The sequence below is a fragment of the Aotus nancymaae genome, unplaced genomic scaffold (assembly GCF_030222135.1).
Source record: "Aotus nancymaae isolate 86718 unplaced genomic scaffold, 86718_ANA_hifiasm-v0.15.2.pri h1tg000041l, whole genome shotgun sequence".
NCBI lineage: Eukaryota > Metazoa > Chordata > Mammalia > Primates > Aotidae > Aotus > Aotus nancymaae.
Window position 1 is genome coordinate 3,159,448 of NW_026988455.1, and position 23,951 is coordinate 3,183,398.

The window sequence follows — 23,951 nt, forward strand, 5'->3', positions numbered from 1 at the left end:
TTATGGAATTCTTAAAATTGTTGAACCGGGAAGATGTTATTCAGAAACCTCTGGTGCCTTCAGCTTGTTTTTTGTTTATTTCAGATTTCTTTTCTCCTCCATTTTTAATTATCTCTGCAAAAACTCAAGAGTCCTCCCCGCTCCTAAAATAGTTATAAAATTAATGTGCTGCCCTCAAGTCGTTACTCCACTTAAAAGGGTAAAAGACTCCCATGTTAAGCAGGGAAGTGCAGCCTCCTCTCTCTGAGTGTGAGAAAAAGGACAGAGACTGGCGACTGGAGTTTTCTTCTAAGCCTAAATTCTTCGCTTTTCAGCCAGTGATTCATAGAGGGTGGAACCAAAAGTCACCACCAGCGTTCTGTCTGCATGAGAGTACACAGCATCGTGCCTTCCCCTCCTAGTTTAGTAGGTAGGGAGTTTACATGGGCTTTTAATAATATTTTTTCTCTTCTAGCTGTTGCACTTGGCAGATTCCTTTTTTAACATTTGGTAATGTGTCTTTTCTAATGCTAGAAAGAAAAGTTGCCACATATTGCTGTTGAGCATAATAAAACACCCTAAAAGTAATGACTTCTTTTTTGGTGACAGTGCCCGAGCACACTGCAGGGTGACCTCCAGCCTTCCGCCGAGCTCACAGCTGGAAGGGCACCTTCAGTCCGCAATCGAGATGTCATCTGGGCAGAGCAACACAATCATGAAAACAATGGGTCTTCCCAAATTAGAAAAACAAAAAGGCAATTGAACAAATATGTATGAGTGTCCGTGAAGAGACGCTGTGCTAGGGTTTGTGGAAAATCCAGGTTCATGTGGGATGTGGTTCCTGCTGCCCCACAGCAGCTCAGCTGGGGAGACATAATCCACGAAACGTCAAATAACAATAGAAGACTTAAATAGCATTTCAAAATAGCTGTTATTAATAGATGAGAACAAAAACCAATCTGTTTTTGCAAGCGTTCTCCTAAATTGTTAATATCATTCTTAGTTGTGGAGAGTGGATTGAAGCAACACCAGTGACCAGTCCTTGGGTTGTAGGGGTCTGTCTGTAAATCTCTCTGGACCTGACAGAGGCCACGTGTGTACTGCAGATTGACTGCCTCCCTTCAGTTATGCAGGAATCTCTGCACTGGCTGGAAGAGCACTGTAAATGCTGTAAACGTTCTAAAGTTCATCTTGGTGGGTCAGCAGCGCATCACCCCTTGCCTTCTACCTCTGACAGAATTCCCTTTATGAATGCAATAGAATGGAGGGGAAAGAATGCAAGTCCTGCTAAGCGGACTTAAGGCCATTTTCACAAAGGGCATTGAAAGTATCTGCTCTGGGACCCCGTGGAGGGACTTGCCCTTTTTCTGGAGCCTCAAGTTTTTGGAATACTTTGCTGGCAGCACTCCAGCACCACTGGACCTGTACAACATGCTGATTTCCTGATGCACAGGAGATCCAGGCTTCAGTCCCAGCTTTGAGGAGAGCACCAGCCTCAAGCCTGGTTCTGTGCCCACAAGGAAACAAAAGTGAAAATTGATAGCAAACTTGTTTTCATTAAACCGTTGTCTTTTAAGCCCAGAGTCAGGCTTGTTTCTTGGTTTTGATAGCTGTAAAGGAGCAATTGATGGTTTTTGTTGTCATTGTCATTCACTCGTTCATTCTTTTCTTCAGGAGGGTTTCATTTACATTTTTGTCATTGTGAAAATAGCATACTTGTTTAAGTATTTTGAAAATAAGGAAAAGCAGAATAAAAATGTACCCAGTGCCACTATTTACATTTCAGTTTACTTCTTTCCACTGTTTTAAAAGATATGGTTATACTCATACTTCTAGGGCTAGAATCCTTGCCTCGCCCTCTCCAAGGTAGTTGTAGGATTTCTGGGTTGCTGAAGCAATGTACGGTTGGAAAAATGTCAAGATGTGTCAGGTGAGCTACATCTACTGTTGGCATAAGGACAACCAGTGTCTTCGAGACCATGTAAAGCCTTGATGAGTTACCCACCTTTCCTCAGAGCTGCCTCACAACCATAATGCCATGTGCATTCCTCAGTATGCTAGCCCAGTATCTTTCTTCCAAGGACTGCTCAGCTAGTCTCAGAAATTCTGGTCAGGAGTGGGGAGAGTTGAGCTGCCCATGAAGAAGGAGACAGAGTGTGCTTATTTGCACTATTTTCATTTCCTTTGCACGTAATTTGGAGGTACTTCCCCAATTGGGGCGCTGTGGTTAATTTGTGGAAAGCTCCTGCTATTAGCAGTGGTCCTTCCTTTTGCCTTGTCAATCTAGATACATTGGCTTGGGAAATTAGGCATCCTGACCTCAGTTGCACAGCCCTTTTCCTTCTTTTACCAAAACACATGATTTAGCCAGATACCAACTATCCACACCACAGAGATAATTCCAGCAATTTGGCATGGGGAAAGTTGGTGGGAGGATGTGGGAAGGAAGGGCAGAGGAAGCAGCATTAAAGGTAGCCTCCGGACCATGGAGGCATCTAGGCATGGAGGGAGGGGCCTCAGACACAGGAGAGAAGGAAGACAGGTAACTGGTGGGCTGGGTACACAGCAGGGCAGGGGTTGCCTTGTCCTTGACCTTGAGTCTCCTGCTTCATTCATCCCTTCTGGCCCATGGTGAAGCAGTCTTCTTACTGTGGGGAGAATGGGAAGGGGGAGGAGCAACAGGATCAGGATATGGTAATGGTGACAGTGGTAGTGGTGGTGGAGAACTTCAAAATTTGTAGGGTTGGATGGGTGTGGTGGCTCAGGCCTGTAATCCCAGCACTTTGGGAGGCCTAGGTGGGCAGATCACATGAGGTCAGGCATTCGAAATCAGCATGGGCAACGTGGTGAAACCCCGTCTCTACTAAAAATACAAAAATTAGCTGGGTGTGGTGGTGGGCACCTGTAATCCCAGGTACTCGGGAGGCTGAGGCACAAGAATCACTTGAACCTGGGAGGTGGATGTTGCAGTGAGCAGAGATCGTGCCACTGCACTCCAGCCTGGTCAACAGAGCGAGGCTCCATCTGGAGACAAAAAGTGCAGGGTCCTTTAAACTTCTGAGTCAAAATGTTTGCACCATCTAAATTGTGGTGGCTTGGAGCAAAGCTCTGGTTTCCAGGCCCTCGTTGTAGTTCTAAATAATATGTACTATTGTGCATTGTAGGATGCTTAGAACGATAAATAAATAAATAAAAGTAAAGTTTACTATAAATCCACCTTGGTGGGTTTTTTTTATTTGTATTTTTTACCTTAACATTATAGCAAGGACATAAATACATAACTATGTTCTTAGGGTGTTTTTGGTTTTTGTTTTAGAGCCAAGCTCTAGCTAGCTCTGTTACCCAGGCTGGAGTGCAGTATCATACAGCCTTGAACTCCTGGGCTCAAGTGATCTTCTTGCCTTAGGCCCCTGAGTATCTTGGACTACAGGTGTTCACCACCATGCCTGGCTCATTTATTTTTTATTGTTATTTTCTTGTAGAGATGGGGGCATTGCTGTGTTGCAAAGGCTGGTCTCAAGCTCCTGGCCTGAAGTGATCATCCTGCCTCAGCCTCTGAAAATGTTGGGATTATAGGCATGTAATCCACCATGCCTTGACTATTGATGTTCTTTTGATTGGATGTGTTGTGCTCTAATTCACTGCTCTTCTATTGTTGAACATTTAACCAACAGCCAGTTATAGAAATATTGCCATCTAGTTAAGATCACATAGTATTAAGTATGGATAAAATGCTTTAAGGGTAGAGACTTGATGGAGATTAGTTACTTTTGCCATGGCATTCCAGTTTCATGGTTCTAGAATGTACAAGGCAAGAGTGAGTTCTGTACATGCCCTGGAGAGTCTAACAATTTGACTCCCCTTTGAACGCTTCATCTATACTTATATTTTTTAATATAAATATATCATTCTTTCAGAATGATACAGTGAAAAATTAAGAAGTAAAAGATACATTTAGTCAAAGCCCACTGTGTTCTATCTGTTCCCCTCTATTTCTCACTCAGAGAGAAATACAACCCTGATTTGGTGTTTGTCATTTCCACACTCATCTTTAGATGTCACAGATTTGGCTTATTATTTGGCATGTTTTGAACCTTTGTAAAAATGACATTGTATAGTGTCCACATCCTTCTTCAGCTTACTTTTTAAAACTTAGTATATTTGTACGATTCATTTACATTGGGACTTGTAATTATAATTCATTTCTTTTTCTCTTTCGTTCCTTTTTTTTGAGACAAAATCTCATTGCCCAGGCTGGAGTGCCATGGAGAGATCACAGCTCACTGCTCACTGCAGCCTTGAACTCCCCAGGCTCAGGTGATCCTCCCACCTCAGCCTCCACAGTAGCTGGAACGATATGTGTGTGCCACCACATCTAGATAATTTTTGCATGTGTGTGTGTGCGTGGAGATGGGGCTGCCGTGTTGCCCAGGCCCACTCCTGGGCTCAAATGGTCTGCCACCTAGGCCTCCCACAGTGCTGAGATTACAGGCCTGAGCCACTACACCTGGCTGCTAATTCATTTGTCTTCAATACTATTTGTTCTTGCATGAGTATATCACAGTGTATTCCTCCATTTGCCTAATAGTGGGTGTTCATTCCCTGCCTCTCATTTTTTTTTGCTATTAGAAACAATGCTACCTTAAGTATTCTTGCAAATGTCTCCTTAAGAACATATTTGGAAAGTTCTTGAGGATTTTTTAGTAGTGGAATTATTAGACCATTAGGTTTGTGCATATTCTCCTTTACTAGATATTGAACATTGCTTTCTAAAGTGTTAGTGTCAATTCACACTCCCATCTGGTGTTCCTGTTGTTCCATATATATTCTTGTCAATACTTGATCTTATCAGACTTGGTTTTCACCAGTCTGATGTGATAAAATGGTGTCTCTGGGGATTTTATTTTCTGTTGCAAATGAGAGTTATTGTATAATTTGCTTCCACTGGCCAGAACAGAGCCAACGTTACATATATTAAAACAACAACAACAACATTTGTTCAAGTTATTATCCTTCAGTATTCTTTTAAGATTTGCCAAGCAAGACGGCTATCTGGAAATCTATTTAGACTTAAAACTTAGATTATAAAATAAATATTCTATTTCCAGTGAACAGAATTACACCCTATGTAATTTGGTATTAGAACCCCAGCTGACTCCAGCTGCCCACTGAGCACAGGTGACTGTCAGTTGGCTGGTCTCTGGATGCTGCGTTCTCTTGGTTAGAAGCAAGTCACAGGTCCCACCCACACTCAAAGGGAGAGGACCATGCAAGCTGTGAACATCAAGAGACAAGGATGGTGGGGGTGGACGGGGGCGTACCTAATGAGTCTGTCCACCACAGCAGGGACCATATTTTCATCATCACATTTCAGTGTCATGGATTCCAATGTCATGGGTTTAAATTAGCATTATTAGGGCTATCAAAGATGATTGGGGGCTGACTTACCTGGTCTGGTTCCAGTTGGAGGAGAAATTCCACTATATTAATTCATATCAAGAAAAGTAGCTGGCAGATAGACTTGGGCTTGTGTTTGCTGACTTCTGTGTACTCTCCTTTTATGCACAGCTATATGGGAAGCTAAAAGATGTAGCTGGTGAGTATGGACTCAGGGCAAGGAGTGAATAGGATTATCTTAATGGCTAATGTCATTGGACCCTGAGGGCCTAATGCCCTCCATTATAGAACTTTTCCTGCTGCCCTGGATTCTTAGGTCCTTGGAAACACCAACAAATTTCTTTCTTTCTTTCTTTTTTTTTTTTTCTGTGACAGAGTCTCACTTTGTCACCCAGACTAGAAGGCAGTGGTGCGATCTGAGCTCACTGCAACCTCCATCTCCTGGGTTCAAGTGATTCTCCTACCTGAGCCTCCCGAGTAGCTGGGATTACAGGTGTGCACCACCATGCCCTGCTAATTTTTGTATTTTTAGTAGAGAGGGGGTTTCACCATGTTGGCCAGGCTGGTCTTGAACTCCTGACCTCAAATGATCCGTCCACCTTGGCCTCCCAAACTGCTGGGATTACAGGTGTGAGCCACCACGCCTGGTCACCAATACATTTTGTTTCTTCAAACTCTGCTTTTACTAGACATGCTGTGTATACCAGCCCCCTTTCTTGTTGCACATTCTGGTCCTTCTTGAGCCAGAATATAATTCAATTGATTATATTAAACAATATGAAATTACTTCAGTGATCTCTCCTGGACATTCAGTCACCCAGCAAACATTTGCTGATCAGCTCTGATGTGCCAGGTGCTTCGGATATAACTGTGGTCAATATAACTGTTCATGGAGCATGCAGCATAGAGCCAAAGATGGATATTGAACTAGTATGATGAGTGCTTGCCTTATTTCAGCGGTGAGTGTCAGCAGTGTCTTGGATCATTTTATAGATCAGCTGTTGCCATCTCTTCTTGATTCTTAAGATTTCATTGTCAGAGTCTCACCTTAACTTGGATTTTGCAATCTTCCCCACTGACTTTCTTTTCTTTTTTTTTTTTGAGATGGAGTTTTGCTTTTGTTGCCCAGGCTGGAGTGCAATGGCACGATCTCGGCTCACTGCAACCTCTGCCTCCTGCATTCAAGAGATTCTTTTGCCTCAACCTCCTGATTAGCTGGGATTACAGGCATGCACCACTAGGCCCAGCTAATTTTGTATTTTTAGTAGAGTTGGGGTTTCTCCATGTTGGTCAGGCTGGTCTTGAACTCCCAACTTCAGGTGATCCGCCCGCCTCAGCCTTCCAGAGTGCTGGAATTACAGGCATGAGCCACCGTGCCCAGCCTTCCCCATTGACTTTTTACACTACCTGCATCATTCTGTAGAACAAAGGAAAGGAAAATAAGATACCAAAAAGCTGAACTAATCCACGATTATAAACACTATTTCAGTGAAAATGTCCATTATTAAGGGACTAGGTAACAATAATGGTATATCCATTCAGTGGAATATTATGCAGCCATTAAAGATGGTGATATAGGCTGAGTGTAATAGGTCATGCCTGTAATTCCAGCACTTTGGGAGGCCAAGGTGGGAGGATTACTTGATGCTGGGAGTTTGAGGCCAGCCTGGGCAAGATAGTATGGCCTCATCTCTATACAAAGTTGAAAAATTAGCCAGGTGTGGTGGTTTGTGCCTGTGGTCCCAGCTACTCTGGAGGCTGAGGCAGGAGGATTGCTTGACACTGGGAACTGGAGGCTGCACTGAGCCACTGTCCTCCAGCCTGGGTGACACAATGAGACCCTGTCTCACACACACACACAAAATTAAAAATGGTGATGTATATCTTTATGTATTGATACAGAATGATGCTCATGATGTAGTGTTAATTCGAAAATGCAGGGTACACATAGTCTATGAAGTATTATTTTATTATTTATTTATTTGTTTATTGTAGACAGGGTCTCACTCTGTCACCCGAACTGGAGTACAGTGTCCTGATCTCAGGCCACTGCAGCCTCCAACTTACCAGGCTCAGGTGGTCCTCTACCTCAGCCTCCTTAGTAGCTGGGACTGCAGGTATATGCTAACATGCCTGGGTAATTTTTCTATTTTTTGTAGAGATAGTATTTTGCTATGTTGTCCAGGCTGGTCTTGTACCTCCTGGGCTCAAGTGATCCTCCTGCCTCAACCTCCCAAAGTGCTGGGATTATAGGCATGAGCCGCCACTCTGGCTGAAAGTTTTATTTTTAAAAAATAGTTATGTATTCCATCAGATGTGCATGAAGGGACATTAGCCAGGGAAGGGAAAGGAACCAACCCTTACTGGAAGCTTATCCAGTGCCGTAAGGCCAGACACGATTCTGAATACTCCGTAGCCTCCTGTGGCTAATGCCTGGTGATGCAGAGGCTGAGGCCCTAGGTTCAAATCCCTGCTGTACTCCTTGGCCACATGATGTTGGGGCAGTTGCTGAACATTTCTAAGTCTCAGTTTCCTCTGGTTCAATGGTGATAATAAGAGTAGTGCTTTACAAATGATTGTAAGGATGAATTAAACGAATGCACATTAGGTTGTTTCATGAGTGCCTGCCCTTCATGAGTAAACATTTGTTACGTGTGAGCAGCTGTTAGTTATGTAACCCCCAACCCAACCAACTATGGCCGGCCCGCTGAGGTCATACTGGTAGTGGGGAAGACAGGATTCAAGCAAGAGCCTTTCTGATCCCACCACCATGTTTTCGATGATAGAAAAGTATGTTGGACTGTATTTGTGCAAAGGGAGAGTGGGAGAAAGAGGGATGAGAGAGACAGTAGAAGGCAGGAAAATAGGCAGTACAAATGGGAAGTTAAGAGAAGAGAAGGGGCCGGGCACAGAGGCTCACGCCTGTTATTCCAGCACTTTGGGAGGCCGAGGCAGGCAGATCACCTCAGGTCGGAAGTTCAAGACCAGCCTGACCAACACGGAGAAACCCCATCTCTACTAAAAATACAACATTAGCCGGGTGTGGTGGTACATGCCTGTAATCCCAGCTACTTGGGAGGCGGAGGTTGTGGTGAGCCGAGATTGCACCATTGCACTCCAGCCTAGGCAACAAGAGGAAAATGAAGAGGAATCAATGATGGGGAAAGAAAAAAAAATTGGAAGAGAGGAGGCAGGGAGAAGGCTAGGGAGAAGATCTGGAAGAGGATGGGAAGGGAGGAGGCAGGAGGAGAGAGAGGAATAAGAAGTGCTAGGTGAGTCTCGACGCCTCTCCTGCTCCTGTAGCCAGATCCCATCTCTGGGTGGCCTGAATTCCCAGTCTAGTCACCACGGCCTTGCACCTCCATGCACCACTGTGCCTCCACGTCTCCTCTGACTCCTGCCTGCCTGGGAGGCCCTTGCCTTTCAACATCCCACAACTTCCTGTCACTCCTCATGTCCTGGGGATCAAGTCCAAAGGCCTGAGGGTGCTGTTGGAGATGAGTTAGAGAACAACTCCCAGCTGTCTTTCCAGACAAACCTTCCACTGTTCCCGCCCTCTTTCCTTTCATTCTGTTTTTAGCTATAAGGAAATAGGTTTTTTTTCCTCATCATCATATTACAACCACTTTATTCATAAGTGCTTTGCCTACTTTTTATTCTGATGGTTGGGCATAATGTATCAACCCTGTATTTTAATAGTGAAACAAAAAATTAACTGTTTTTACATGATTGGTATTCAACTGTTTAATAAAAATTGTCATTTTGATTTATTAAATTTATTTACCATTTTACATTAAAATGGTATGGCAGGTTTTTCTACTCAGTGTCCCATTACTTATAAAACTATAATAATTGGTTAGCATTAATGTCTCCTTTGGTCATTAAAATATTCATCTGTATCTATATCTATTTCCTTTTTTTGTTTCTCCCTTCACAGAATCCTCATAATCACAAATAATAATTTTGATTTAGATAGTAGCATTTCACTCTACTCTTCGGTGAACTCCTGAATTGTATTTATATATTGCATATTTTGAGCACTTGGATTTCTTTCTTTTTTCTTTTTTTGAAGAAAAGTCTCACTCTGTCTCCCAGGCTAGAGTGCAGTGGTGCAGTTATGGCTTATTGCAGCTTTGATCTTCCAGGCTCAGGTGATTTTCCCACCTTAGCCTCCCGGGTAGCTGGGAATGCAGGTGCATGCCACCACCCCCAGCTAATTTTTTTTTTTTTTTTTTGTAGAGATGGGGTTTTGTTATGTTGCCCAGACTGGTCTCAAATTCCTGTACTCAAGAAATCCTCACACCTTAGCCTCCCAGGTAGCTGGGTCTACAGGCGGATGCCACAACACCTTGCTAATTTTTTTTTTTTTTTTTGCAGAGGCGGCATTTCACCACATTGCCTAGGCTGGTCTCAGACTCCTGAGCTCAAGCGATTCACCCACCTCAACCTCCCAAAGTGCTGGGATTACAGGCCACAGAGTCTGGCTCAGATTTTTTTTTTTTCTTATTTTTTCCCATTCTTTTCTTCTTGCTTAACCTACTTGTCCCTTTCCCCAACGTCCCCCAATTTTAAAACCTTATAAAGGAGTTTGTTTAGTATATTGTTTAATATAGTGGAATCACAGCACAATCAAAACAGCATGAAACCCAGACCTGTGTGTTACGGTTTAGACCAACTTGTGATATCAGAGATCAGATTTATAAATGGACAGGAGTTGATAACCTCAGGCAGGTAAGCCAGAATTAACAATGGAAGATCTGCAACCAGTGCTTGAGAGGTCATTTAATCCTGTAACTTATTCATTATCAGTCTTTATTCATCTGCAATATAGATCCCACGTTCTGGCAAAGAATCATGATGCTAACAAACCAAGCGACCTGCCAGATATGCAGATCCTCACCACATTGTTAAAGGGCACCCATTCTGAATAATGTATCTTGTGAGCTCATGCCTTATGAAATTTCCTGTCATAGAACTGCATAGCGCTTAGAAGAGTTTGCTTCTGAAAAGCCATCTCTGATAATCAGTGGTGTGGCTTGGCTTTTGTGGCTGTGTTCAGGTAGGTGAAATGACCTTCAGAGAAGGGGATGCCAAATTCTCCATTCTTTCAGATACTTACTGAGTGTCTAATATTTAAGATTCAGGCTTGGTAAATAATTATACTTTTAAACTAAACTGTAGAGGTCGGGTGCAGTGGCTCACGCCTGTAATCCCAGCACTTTGGGAGGCTGAGGCGGGTGGATCACGAGGTCAGGAGTTCGAGACCAGCCTGACCAACATGGTAAAACCCTGTCTTTATTCAAAAAAAAAAAAAAAGCTTTGCACATTGGCAGTATTGTAGCCAATGAGGTTTATCCAAGGCGCGATTATTGCTGATTGAAAACTTTTCCCAATACCCCACCATGATGGCTTGAAATATAGTTGGAGTTGGCAATTTTTGGCAGTCTCTACGGAGATGGAATCATTAAAAAAACAAAAAAACACTAAACTGTATTCTCTTATACCTTTATTGCTATAGTTTCTGATCGGGAAGTGCTGGTCATTCACTCATTCATGAACAAACATAGATGGATACTTCCAGGTCAGCTCTGTGTCTATTAAGATTTAAAACATGCCCTTAGGGAGCGTGTTGTTTAGTAGGGGAGCTAGACTATTAAACAACTAAAAAGAATAGAGCGGCTGGGCAAAGTGGCTCACACCTGTAATTCCAGCACTTTGGGTGGCCGAGTCGAGCAGATTGTCTGAGGTCAGGAGTTCGAGACCAGTCTGGCCAACGTAATGGAACCCTGTCTCTACTAAAGAATACAAAAAATTAGCCGGGCGTGATGGCTCATGCTTGTAATCCCAGCACTTTGGGAGGCCGAGGCAGGTGGATCATGAGGTCAGGAGATTGGGAGCATCCTGGCCAACATGATGAAACCCCGTCTGTACTAAAATACAAAAAATTAGCCAGGCGTGGTGGTGTGTGCCTATAGTCCCAGCTACTCGGGATGCTGTGAGGCAGGGGAATTGCTTGAACCAGGGAGGTGGAGGTTGCAGTGAGCCGAGATTGTGTCACTGCACTCCAGCTTGGGTGACAGAGTGAGACTCCGTCTCAAAAAAAATAAAGACTAGAACACAATAAATAGTATATAAACAAACAGATAAAGAGCTGGAGAAATACAAAAGGGAGAGTCATTTTATAGACCGGAAGTTTTCGTGGGGTCTTAAAGAGTGCGTGAGTTTTCTAGGCTGGCAGGAGTGGGAAGGGCGTTTCCCATGGAGCACATGCACAGAGGCGTGATGGCAGGAGAGAGAAGGACATATCCAAGGATGGTGGTGGGTGGGGTGGCAGGGGGAGGGGGCTCAGGGTGACTGGAGCAGGTGAGTGTGGTAGGGAGTGGCCAAATATGAGGCTGGAAGAACAGGTTAGGCAGGCCAGAGTGTGTTCAGAAGAAAGGAAGTAGAGGCTGGAGTGTTGGAGAGAAGGTGTGGAACAATCTCCATCCCGTACTTTGCGAAAACCTTCCCATTCCCATCAGTTCTTCCTGACCTAGCTGCTACCCAGGAAGAATCGACCCCTCTCCTGTTTTCCCTCCCCATGTTGTGCTTTTGTTCATAGGGTTAGCCACTTAACCCATTGTTTTTGTTTTTGTCTGTTTGTTTTTGAGACAGGATCTCCTCTGCTGCCCAGGCTGGAGTGCAGTGGTGCTATCATGACTTCAACCTCCTCGGGCTCAGGTGATCCTCCCGAGTAGCCTCCAGAGTATCTGGAACTACAGGAGCGCATCAATACGCTTGGCTAATTTTGCTATGTTTTGTAGAGGTGGGGTTTCTCCATGTTGCCCAGCTGGCCTCGAGCTTCTGGGTTGGAACTCCTGGGCTCAAGCAGTTGAGTGCTGGGATTACAGGCATGAGCTACAGCCCATTGTTTTCTGGTTAGTTTAGATGACTTTCCCTGAGGGAAGGGATTTTTGTTTTTCTTAGGTTACTTAATTACCTAATAGAAGCCAAAAACAGGTTTCTTAAGTTAGGCCGTTCTGTAGATTAATATGTCAACTGAGCTGTCATACAACTTTAAAACTGTAAAGATTCTATGAGTCTAAATAACAGTATTTCCCACACTGTCCTAATTTTATTTACGGTAGTACCCCCTTATCGATGTTTTCACTTTCCATTTTATCCAAGGTCAACCATGGTCAAAACTATTAAATTAAAAATTCTGGAAATAAACAATTCATAAGTTTTAAATTGTGTGCTGTTCTGGGTCATGTGATGAAATCTTGTGCTATCTTGCTCCCTCCTGCCCAGAATGGAAATCATTCCCTCGTCCAGCATATCCAGGCCGCATATACCTGGCCCTGTGAGTCACTTAATAGCCATCTCTGTTATCAGATTGACTCTTGGGGTATTGCGGTGCTTGTGACCAGGCAACCCTTATTTTACTTCATAATGTCCCCAAAGTGCAAGAGTTCTGTGCCTAATTTATAAATTAAACTTAATCATGGGGATGTATGTATATGTAGGAAAAAGTATATATAGGGTTCGGTTTCAGGCATCCACTGGGGGTCTTGGAATGTGTCCCCTGTAGATAAGGGAGGGCTGCTGTAGTCTGCATGGCAGAAGTTCTTCTCTTGGACACTGAAGAACTCTTTGAGCACCATAGCTTGTTTGGCATGAATGACTTTTTTTTCCCTAAATGTAATTTGTTTAAAATTCTTTGTCTAAGAAAGTGAAATGTTCACATTTTGAAACTCCAAAAATAAAACACTAGAGACATGATGCCAAAACAGTGATTTCAATCAGAAATGCTTTCTGAATCCAGCATCTCAGTGAGAATTAATTATGGAATCAGATCATGGTTAGCAGGCATTCATTGTTTTAAGGCAATTGGTGGCAGTACTGAGGAACCTAAATAATGAAATATTTTAAACATCCTCTAGTGTTTTTCACATTTCTAATGAGTCGTGATGACCAAATGTTCCTTCTATGCAAGATGAAATATGAATGATTGTATTAAAGTTCTAATGAAGAATACGATTCTCATCCCTTGGTGGATAGAGGTGTTCTGACAAATCAGATCACATTGATCATGTGCTGTTTTATTTGAGATTAATTTTAGAAATAAGTGCTCTTCATTTACCGTGGAATTAGTAGTAAAAATTTTCTGAGACCACATTTACTGAGATAGTTTCCTGCAAATTTCTACAGAGAAGTATAATATTGAATAAGACCTTTAAAGACTCTAGTTTCTGTTAAAGTGGTTTCTCAAGGCTGAGATGCAGACTTGGAGTGAGGAAACTTCAGGAAACTCCATTTCACAGTCCTTGTTGATCTCTCTAGCAAGGCTTAGCAGTATTAATTTCAGAAGTGCTTTGATTTTGCTTGATTGCTTTTTTTCTTATTTGGTAACATATGCTGTTTATTTCATGTATAAGATATCAGGCATTTCGTAATATAACTGATCAGTGTTTCAACATAATTTATGATCCACTTAGCAACTTAATAATAAGCTTTTGAGGTTAAGGTCCAGATATAAACTGTTAAATAATTTATTGCTTATTTTTTCAACAGATGTGAATTATTAAAAAGAAAATGGCCCAACGGAGCACTGTATTTCCTTCTCGTGTCACCAAGGAAAGGTATAATATATGGAAAATATGCATCTAAGGTATTCTTTTCCTTTCCACTCATCCCATGGGGGCTGCTCGTGGGTGTGATAGTTGTAAATGAAAGCTTGGGCTGTTATATTATCCAAGAATGGTTTTGTTCAAGGGCAAGAGAAACACTATTGTGTCCTCTAGTTTTCAATTTATAGGATACTGTAGACCACTCAGTGACCCTAAGAAGTAGAGATTTCACAGTAGTCTTTTTTTTTTTTTTTTTTTGAGATGGAGTTTTCACTCTTGTTACCCAGGCTGGAGTGCAATGGCGCGATCTCGGCTCACCGCAACCTCCACCTCCTGGGTTCAAGCAATTCTCCTGCCTTAGCCTCCTGAGTAGCTGGGACTACAGGCATGCGCCACCGTGCCCAGCTAATTTTTTTATTTTTAGTAGAGATGGGGTTTCACCATGTTGACCAGGATGGTCTTGATCTCTTGACCTCGTGATCCACCCGCCTCGGCCTCCCAAAGTGCTGGGATTATAGGCCACCAGGATTATAGGCCACTGGGATTATAAGACTACTGTGAGCCACCGCGCCTGACCCACAGTAGTCTTATAGTAGGGTTGAATTTCTTGTCGAGAGTAAAATATAACTCTGGGGGCTTGAGGCTAACATCCCTGTTAAGCTTTTTAAATCACAAGTTGCAGAGTAGGGAACTGTCAGCCAAAATTGACTCATGAAAGTACATTGCTTGGCCTGCTTGTTCTTAAGTACTTTTTTTGGAGACAGGGTCTCACTCTGTTGCCCAGGCTGGAGTGCAGTGGCACAGTCACAGCTCCATGCAGCCTTGACCTCCTGGCCTTAGGTGATCTCCCATCTAGTCTCCTGAGTAGCTGGGACTGTAGGTATGTGCCACCATGCCCAGCTAATTTTTAAATAGTTTTTTTGTAGAAATAGGGTCTTGCTGTGTTGCCCTGGCTGAACTTGAACTCCTGGGCTCAAGCGATCCTCCCGCCTCAGCCACCCAAAGTGTTGGGATTACAGATGTGAACCCCTGCGCTGGCCTTAAATACTTTTTAAATGAATCTTTAACATTTTAAAATCAGGCGATTTCACATACAAGTCTGGATTTGCTAGCTCTTCTTGAAATATCAGATGATCTTGAAAAAGGGACCTGAAATCCCTGATGGTCACTCATGGTTGGAGCAGAGCTGTGGCTCCCTTTAGCTGAGAAATGCTCTTTCTAGTTCTCCAAAGTCCCCAACACTCCCTATTGCCTCACTTGTAGTATGCGTCACTCATTTGTGTCTCCTGCCTGACTCATGCAGGCATTGAGTTTGTAACCACTGTTTCAGAGAGGGAGGAGAAGCAGAGCATGTTAGGAGACGTTGTTAATTAACTTGATATTGATAACATACATCATATTGGGGAGACATATCTGTGTGCCCAATTCTGCCAGCCTCCTGCTCTTGGAAGTCATGGAGACCGCTTCTAGCACAGTTAAGTCTGTGGGCATGATTATTTAAAGATCTTTCCTAGCTCATGAGGAAAACTCTTTTAGGCAGAAATCCTGCCTCAAACCCTATTTAGCTTGTAGGTATAGATAATTTGTATTTCCAAACTTCTCTGGGAAGTTTTGAATCTGGCTTTTTTTTTTTTTTTTTTTGGGACAGAGTTTCACTCTTGTTGTCCAGGCTGGAGTGCAATGGTGCGATCTTGGCTCACTGCAAACTCCACCTCCCAGGTTCAAGCAATTCTCCTGCCTCAGCCTCCCAAGTAGCTGGGATTACAGGCGTGAGCCACGATGCCTGGCTAATTTTGTATTTTTAGTAGAGATGGGGTTTCTCCATGTTGGTCAGGCTGGTCTCGAACTCCTGATCTCAGGTGATCTGCCCACCTTTGCCTCCCAAAGTACTGGCATTACAGGTGTGAGCCACTGTGCCTGGCCTGAATCTGGCTTTAAAAATTATTTTTTCCCAATTAACAACCCTCATGGTTCTCTTCTGTAGGAGAGTGAGAACCATGCCCCGACACAGCCAGTCCCTGACCATGGCACCATACTCATCTGTAAGCCTCGTGGAGCAACTGGAAGACAGGATCCTCTGCCATGAGAAAACCACTGCCGCCCTTGTAGAGCACGCCTTTCGGATTAAAGATGACATTGTCAACAGTTTGCAGAAAATGCAAAACAAAGGGGGAGGTGACCGCTTGGCCAGGCTTTTCTTGGAGGAGCATATCAGAAACATAACTGCCATAGTGAAGCAACTTAATCGGGATATCGAGGTAAGGTGTGCAAAAGTCAGGTGGCCTACATCCCTTTCCACAAAATTGCTCCATGTCAGGAGGTCACCCAGGTCTAATTCCTACCTTCCAGGCAGTAATGCATTTAGAACAAAGCTGTCTGTCTTGTCTATTCTTAATGATCGCCAAGGAGACAGCTTGCAGAAATATCCTAATTAAATTTATTCCAGTGTTTGATAATAGTTACTGTCAGTGTTATGTTTAATCTAAAGTTACCTTGCTGATTATTAAATCACTTTATTTCATTTGGCTGTTAATGAAGAGAGGGAAAAACTAATCAAATAGTTTCACTGTAAAATCTTTCATGTCTTTGAAGACAGCTATTAAGTCAATTACTAAGGTCAGCTTTTGTTGCTTCAGATAAAATGGTTCTGGGTCATAATGATTATATGTAATACAGTTTATTACTCCAACAATTTAGGTATTTGAATTGCTTCTCAGATTCCCCTTTTTATTGCTGTAGTTTTCTTTGAAATGAGACCAGTAAAAGGCCAATATTATTTATTTTTAGAATTGGTAAATTTATTGCTATTTATTGAGCAAGCACAGGGACCACACAGTTTAGTTCAGAAAGCTTCAGATCTCTTAGGGCTTGGGTTTCCCTCACTACACAATGTTCATATCTTTGACATGTAATTATTAAATATATGAATAATAGATATATGGCTAGATTGAGGAAAACTTCTGTTTCCTGACATGGAGATTATATCTGAATTATGCTTCCTAAAATTGAACCTCATTTCTTTGTTTTTCCATTGTCAGATTTGTATTCACTTATTTATTTTAATGGCTTTATTGAGATATAATGTAAAAGTCACAAAAAGTGTACAGTTAAATGATTTTTTAGTAACTTTATAAAATTGTGCAACCTCCACACAATTCAATTTTAGGACACTGCTATCTCCTTCCCAAAATGCACATAAGTCTGTTTGCAGTCAATTTCTACTTCCACCCCAGCCCCAGGCAACCACTCATCTACTTTGTATCTCTAGAAATTAGTCTTTTCCAGACATTTCATATAAATGGAATCCTACAATATGAAGTCTTTTACATCTGGCTTCTTTTCTTTTTTCTTTTGTTTTGAATGCAGTGGTGCGATCATTGCTCACTAAAGCCTCGACCTCCCAGGCTCAACCGATCCTCCTACATGGGCCTCCCAAGTAGCTGGGACTATAGGTGCACATCATCATACCCAGCTGATTTTTGTATTTTTAATACTACAAGATCCATCCATAATGTAGCATTGTTTGTGGAGACAGACTCTCACTATGTTGCGCAGGTGGGGTTTGAACTCCTGGGCTCAAACGATCTGTCTGCCTCAGCCTCCCAAAGTGCCAGGATTACAGATGTGAGCCACTGGACCCAGCCTGGTGGCTCTAAAAAAAAGTTTTGAGTACATTTTTGGAATAAGGTAGTGTAAGTTCTCTCATTTAGCATAATCTTTTTGGGGTTCAGACATATCCTACATGTATCATATTCCTTTTTACGTCTGAGTAATATTCTGTTCTCTGGATATACCACATTCTGTTTATCCATTCATGAACTGATGGGCATTTGGATTGTTTCCAGTTCTTAGCTTTTATGAGTAAAGCTGCTGTGAACACTGTGACAGGTCTTTGATATGAAAATATGTCTTTATTTCTCTTGGGTAAATTACTAGGAGTGGAATTGCTGGGTTTTATAGTGAGCTTATGTTTAACTTTTTAAAACATGGCCAAATAATTTTCCAAAGTGGCTATAACATTTACAGTCCCACAAGCTATGTGTGAAGGTTCCAGTTTCTCTACTGCCTCAGCAATAATTGGCATTATCTGGTTTTTTTTTTTTTCTTTTTTTTTTTGAGACAGAGTTTTGCTCTTGTTACCCAGGCTGGAGTGCAATGGCGCGATCTCGGCTCACCGCCACCTCCGCCTCCTGGGTTCAGGCAATTCTCCTGCCTCAGCCTCCTGAGTAGCTGGGCTTACAGGCACACACCACCGCGCCCAGCTAATTTTTTGTATTTTTAGTAGAGACGGGGTTTCACCATGTTGACTGGGATGGTCTCGATCTCATGACCTCGTGATCCACCCGCCTCGGCCTCCCAAAGTGCTGGGATTACAGGTGTGAGCCACTGCGCCTGGCCATCTGTTTTTATTAGAGTCATTCTAGTGGATGTGTAGTGGTATCTCATTGTGGTTTTAATTTGTACTTTCCTAATGACTAATGATCTTGAACACCTTTTCATATGCTTATTGATTGTTTGTGTGTCTTCGTTGGTGAAGTGTCTATGTAAGTCTTCTGCCCTTTTTTTAAAAATTGTATTTTCTTCATTGTGGGAAAAAAGTTACCATTTTTACCATTTTAAGTATATAATGTAGTGATATTAAGTACATTCACAATGTTGGGCAATCATTACTGTCTGTTTCCAAAAGGTTTCCATCATTTCAAACTGAAACTTTGTTCCCATTAAAAAGTAACTCTCCACTCCACTTTCCCCTCAGCTCCTGGTGACCTCTATTGTATTTTCAGTCCTTATGAATTTGCTTATTCTAGCTCCTTCATGTAAGTGGAATCATACAATAATTTGTCCTTTTGTGTCTGGCTTTTTTACTTAGCGTAAGGTTTTCAAGGTCCTCCATAATGTAGCCTGTATCAGAATTCATTTTTGCGTTGGGTTATTTGTCATATTATTGAGAACTTATGCAAGTTTTTATGTAGTTTAGACACAAGTCCCTTATCAGATATTGATTTACAAATATTTTCTCCTATTCTGTGGTTTCTATTTTCATTTTTTTAATAGTATCTTTTGAAGTGTGAACATTTTTAGTTTTAATGGAGTCCAGCATTAATTTTTTTCTTTTATGGTTTGTTCTTTTGGTGTTGTGTCTTCACAACTATTTGCTTATTAACTCAAGATCACAAATATTTTCTCTTGTGTTTAATTCAAGATTCTCAGCTTATACTGTTAGGTCTGTGAACCGTTTTGAGGTAATTTTTGTATTTGGTGTGAGGTAAGGATCTAAGTTATTTTTTTTTCATCTTGCTATCCTTGGAAAATCTATCCTTTTCCCATTTGTCCTTTTGTTGAAAATCAATTGACCATAAAATATAAGGGTTTATTTCTGTTTTCCACTGATCTGTATGATTTTCTTTATGTCAATACCACATTGTCTTGATTTCTAGTTTTAGAGTGTATTTTTGAAATAAGATAGTGTAAGTTCTCCAACTTTGTTCTTTTTAAAAAGTGATTTTGGCTAGTCTTTGTCCTTTGCATAATCATTTAGATTTTAGGATTAGCTTATCAGTTTATATTAAAAAGTGACTTTTATACAGATTGCTTTGCATGTATAGATTTTTAAAAGGCTGGGTGCAATGGCTCACACCTGTAATCCCAGCACTTTGGGAAGCAGAGGTAGGAGAATCACTTGAGCCCAGGAATTTGAGACCAGCCTGAGTAACATAGTGAGACTTTACCTTTCTCTAAAAATATTAATGATAATAAAAAGAAATAATGTATAGATCTATTTGGGGAGAATTGCCATCTTAATACTGTGTCTGATTGTTCAAGGAAGCAAGTTTGGTTTTGTTAATTTGTCGGGTTTTTTGTTTCTGTTTTTAATAAAAAAATTTTTAAATTGACAGTAATTATGTATATTCATGGGGTACATAGTGATGTTTCAATACATGTAATGTGCAGTGACCAGATCAAGGTAATTTTGTGTCCTTTAACAAATTGCTGCATTTCCTTCCCTTCCCCCTACCCTTCTCATGCTCTAGTATTCTCTATTCTAATTTTTACTTCTTTGAGATCAACTTTTTTTAGCTTTCACATATGAGTAAGAACATGCAGTGTTTAACTTTCTGTTCCTGGCTTATTTCACATAACATAATGTCCTGCTGTTCTATCTGTGTTGCTGCAAAAGACAGAATTTTGTTCTTTTTTATGGCTGATAGTATTCTGTTGTGTATATACACCACATTGTCTTTATCCATTCATCCATTATTGGACATCCAGGTTTGAGTCCATATCCTGGCTATTATGAATAGTGCTGCAGTAAACATGGGGGTGCAGAAGTCTCTTCAATACACTGATTTCCTTTCCTTTGGATAAATTCCCAGTAGTGGGATTGCTGGATCATATGGTAATTCTATTTATAATTTTTTTGAGGAACCTCCATACTTTTCTCCATAGTGGCTGAGAGTTTATATTCCCGCCAACAGTGTATAAGAGCTCCCTTTTCTCTGCATCCTTGCCAGCATTTGATACTTTTTGTGTTTTGGTAATAGCCATTATAACTGGAGTGAAATGATACCTCATCGTGATTTTGATTTGCATTTCCCTGGTGATTAGTGATATTGGGCCTTTTTCATATATTTGTTTGCCATTTGTATGTCTTCTTTTGAGACATACATTCAAATCATTTACCCATTTTAAAAATCGTGTTGTTTTTGGCTGTTGAGATGTTTGCGTTCCTTCTGTATTGGGGATGTTAATCCCCTCCTGGATGAGTGATGAGTAGTTTGCAGGTATTTTCTCCCGTTCTGTAGATTGTCTTTTTACTTTGTTGATTGTTTCCTTTACTGTGCAGAATCCTTTTTGTTTGATATAATTCATTTATTTATTTTTGCTTTTGTTGTCTGTGCTTTTGAGGTCTTATTAATAAAATCTTTTCCTACACCAATGTCCTGAAGTGTTTTCCCTATGTTTTCTTCTATATACAATTTTATCATGTTGGGCCTTACATTTAGGTCTTTGGTCCATTTGGAGTTTATTTTTTATAGGGTGAGAGGTGTGGCCTAGTTTACTTCTTCTACATGTGGATATCCAGTTTTCCCAGCACCATTTATTGAAGATTTGTTTTTTTCCCCAATGAATGTTCTTGACACCTTCATCCAAAATCAGTTAGCTGTAGATACGTGGATTAATTTCTGGATTCTCTTTTCTGTTCCATTGTTCTATGTGTCTGTTTTAATGCCAGTACCATGCTGTTTTGGTTACTATAGCTATGTAGTATATTTTGAGGTCTGGTAGTATGATGCCTCTGGCTTTGTTCTTTTTTATTTTATTTTATTTTTTTTAGATAGCGTCTCACTCTTACTGAGGCTAGAGTGCAGTGTTGTGATCTTGGCTCACTGCAACCTCTGCCTTCCAGGTTCAAGTGTTCCTCTGACCTGAGCCTCCCCAGTAGCTGGGCTTACCGGAACACATCATCAGGCCTGGCTAATTGTTGTATTTTCAGTAGAGATGGGGTTTCGCCATGTTGGCTAGGCTGGTCTCGAACTTCTGACCTCAGGTGATCTACCTGCCTCGGCCTCCCAAAGTGCTGGGATTACAGGCATGAGCCACCGTGCCCCACCCTGGCTTTGTTCTTTTTGCTTAGAGTTGCTTTGGATATTCAGGGTCTTTTGTCATTCCATACAAATTTTATGGTTTTTGGTTGGGCATGGAGAACATCTTTTTTTTTTTTTTTTTGAGACAGGGTTTTCCTCTGTTGCCTAGGCTTGAAGTGGAGTGGCTTGATCACAGCTCACTGCAGCCTCAACCTTGTGGGCTCAAGTGATCCTTTCACCTCAGCCTTCCGAGTAGCTGGAACTACAGGTGCATGCCACCATACCCAGCTAATTTTTTTGTGGAGATGGGGTTTTGCCATGTGGCCCAGGCTGGTCTTGAACTTCTGGGCTCAAGTGATCCTCCTGCCTCAGCTTCCCAAAGTGGTAGGATTACAGGCATGAGTCACCACACCTGACTGAGAACATACTTTGTATATTTTTTATCTCTTTAAAATTTTTGAGACGAGTTTGGTGGCCTTCTGTATTCTTACTGATTTTCTGTCTTGTTCTATTAGTCATTGAAATATCCAACTCTTATTGCTGAATTGCTGGTTTCTTCTTCCAGTTCTGTCAGTTTTTGCTTTATGTGTTTTGGCACTGTTGTTAGGCTCATATACATTTATAATTGCATATATCTGCCTAATGTATTGACCCTTTTGCCATAAAAGGTCTCTGTGTCTCTTGTAATATTTCTTATCTTAAAGTCTGTTTTGTCTAATATCAGCATAGGTATTCCAGCTCCTTTATGAGTACTGTTTGCATAATTCATGTTTGTTTTTTAGAGAAACAAAATCTCTGTCACCCAGGCTGGAGTGTAGTGGTGCAATCATCATAACTCACTGATGCCTTGACCTCCTGGGCTCAAGTGATCCTCCAACTTCAGCCTCTGAGTAGCTGGGACTGCAGACATGTGCTACCATGCCCAGCTAATTTTTCTTATATTTATTTATTTATTTATTTATTTATTTTGAGACGGAGTTTCGCTCTTGTTACCCAGGCTGGAGTGCAATGGCGCAATCTCGGCTCACGGCAACCTCCGCCTCCTGGGTTCAGGCAATTCTCCTGCCTCAGCCTCCTGAGTAGCTGGGATTACAGGCACGCGCCACCGTGCCCAGCTAATTTTTTGTATTAGTAGAGATGGGGTTTCACCATGTTGCCCAGGATGGTCTCGATCTCATGACCTCATGATCCACCCGCCTCGGCCCTCTTATTTTTATTTTTTGTAGAGATGAGGTCTTGCTGTGCTGTGTTGCCCAGGGTGGTCTTGAACTCCTGCCTCTGCCTCCCAAAGTGCTGGGATTATAGGCACAAGCCTGTACCTGGCCTTTTTGATAATTCTCACCAAGCTTGTGCCTCTTGGCTCTGGCCTATATACATGGTTACCAAATTTCACTGTTCTTTGAGATTTCATGTATGGACAAGGATTCACTCAGAATTATATCCTAATTGAAGTGCATTGGTCTTCAGGGTTCTACAAGTTCTAGTGTATACTTCTTACAATGTTTAAACAAAATGACTATGTATTTGTTAATAAGAAAGTACAATGGATCTTTGTTGCTCTGGTGACTGACAGTATCCTTTTCGATTTCTTTTAGTCATAGCAATTTGATTTCTTTTTGGATTTACCTTTCTTTCATTGAATACAAAGGGATGGCTAATAATCAGGTTGCCTTATCCCCTTTTTAGGGGTTGAGGCCCATAACTCAGGCCAGAGCACCGGGACCCTCCCTTCCTGGAATTTAAAACCTGAGGAGGCTGTGCTGGGTGTGGTGCCTCACACGTGTAATCCCAGCACTTTGGGAGGCTGAGCGGGGAGGATTCCTTGAACCTGGGAGGTCAAGGCTGCAGTGAGCTGTGGTCATGCCAGTGTACTCCAGCATGGGTGACAGAGGGAGATGCTACCTTAAAAACTAAAACCAAACCAAACAAAACCAAAACAAAAGCCTAAGCAGGCTGATTCAAAGGCTGGAAATGGCCATAGTACCTTCCTTGCAGCCGCTTTGCCTGCGGGATACTGGCTAGTAGTTCCTGCTGCTTGGACCTCAGGAAATTCACTTTGTATCTTCTTCTCAACCTGCATAACTCAGTTTCCCTATTCATTGTGCACACCTTTCCTCTATTCCTTTTTTTTTTTTTTCTGGAGACAGCATACGGCTGTCATCCGGGCTGGAGTGTGCAGTGGTATGATCATAGCTCACTGCAGCCTCTAACTCCTGGGCTCAGCTGATTCTCCCACCTCAGCCTCCTCAGGAGCTAAGACTACAGGGACAGGCCACCATGCCCAGTTTATTATTTTATTTTTTGTAGAGACAGGAGTCTCGCTGTGTTGTCCGATAAATTCCATTTACCTCCGTAAGTTAGTCAGGTCAATTACTTGCAA

General features: G+C 41.8%; 1 protein-coding gene and 1 non-coding gene across 2 annotated transcripts in view; both read left to right on the plus strand.

Moving 5' to 3' along the window:
* The window catches only part of FAM81A (family with sequence similarity 81 member A), an 85,279-nt gene that overhangs the window by 7,545 nt on the left and 53,783 nt on the right, over positions 1–23,951 (plus strand). Inside the window, exons 2-3 of the mRNA XM_021666223.2 lie at positions 13,930–14,026; positions 15,970–16,243. Of these exons, the coding sequence (XP_021521898.1) occupies positions 14,007–14,026; positions 15,970–16,243 (294 nt within the window). The 5' untranslated portion in view covers positions 13,930–14,006. The remainder of the gene's footprint in view (positions 1–13,929; positions 14,027–15,969; positions 16,244–23,951) is intronic.
* On the plus strand, positions 10,692–10,832 carry LOC135268747 (U4 spliceosomal RNA). The gene has a single exon (XR_010337102.1). It is a non-coding gene; the product is annotated as a U4 spliceosomal RNA (small nuclear RNA).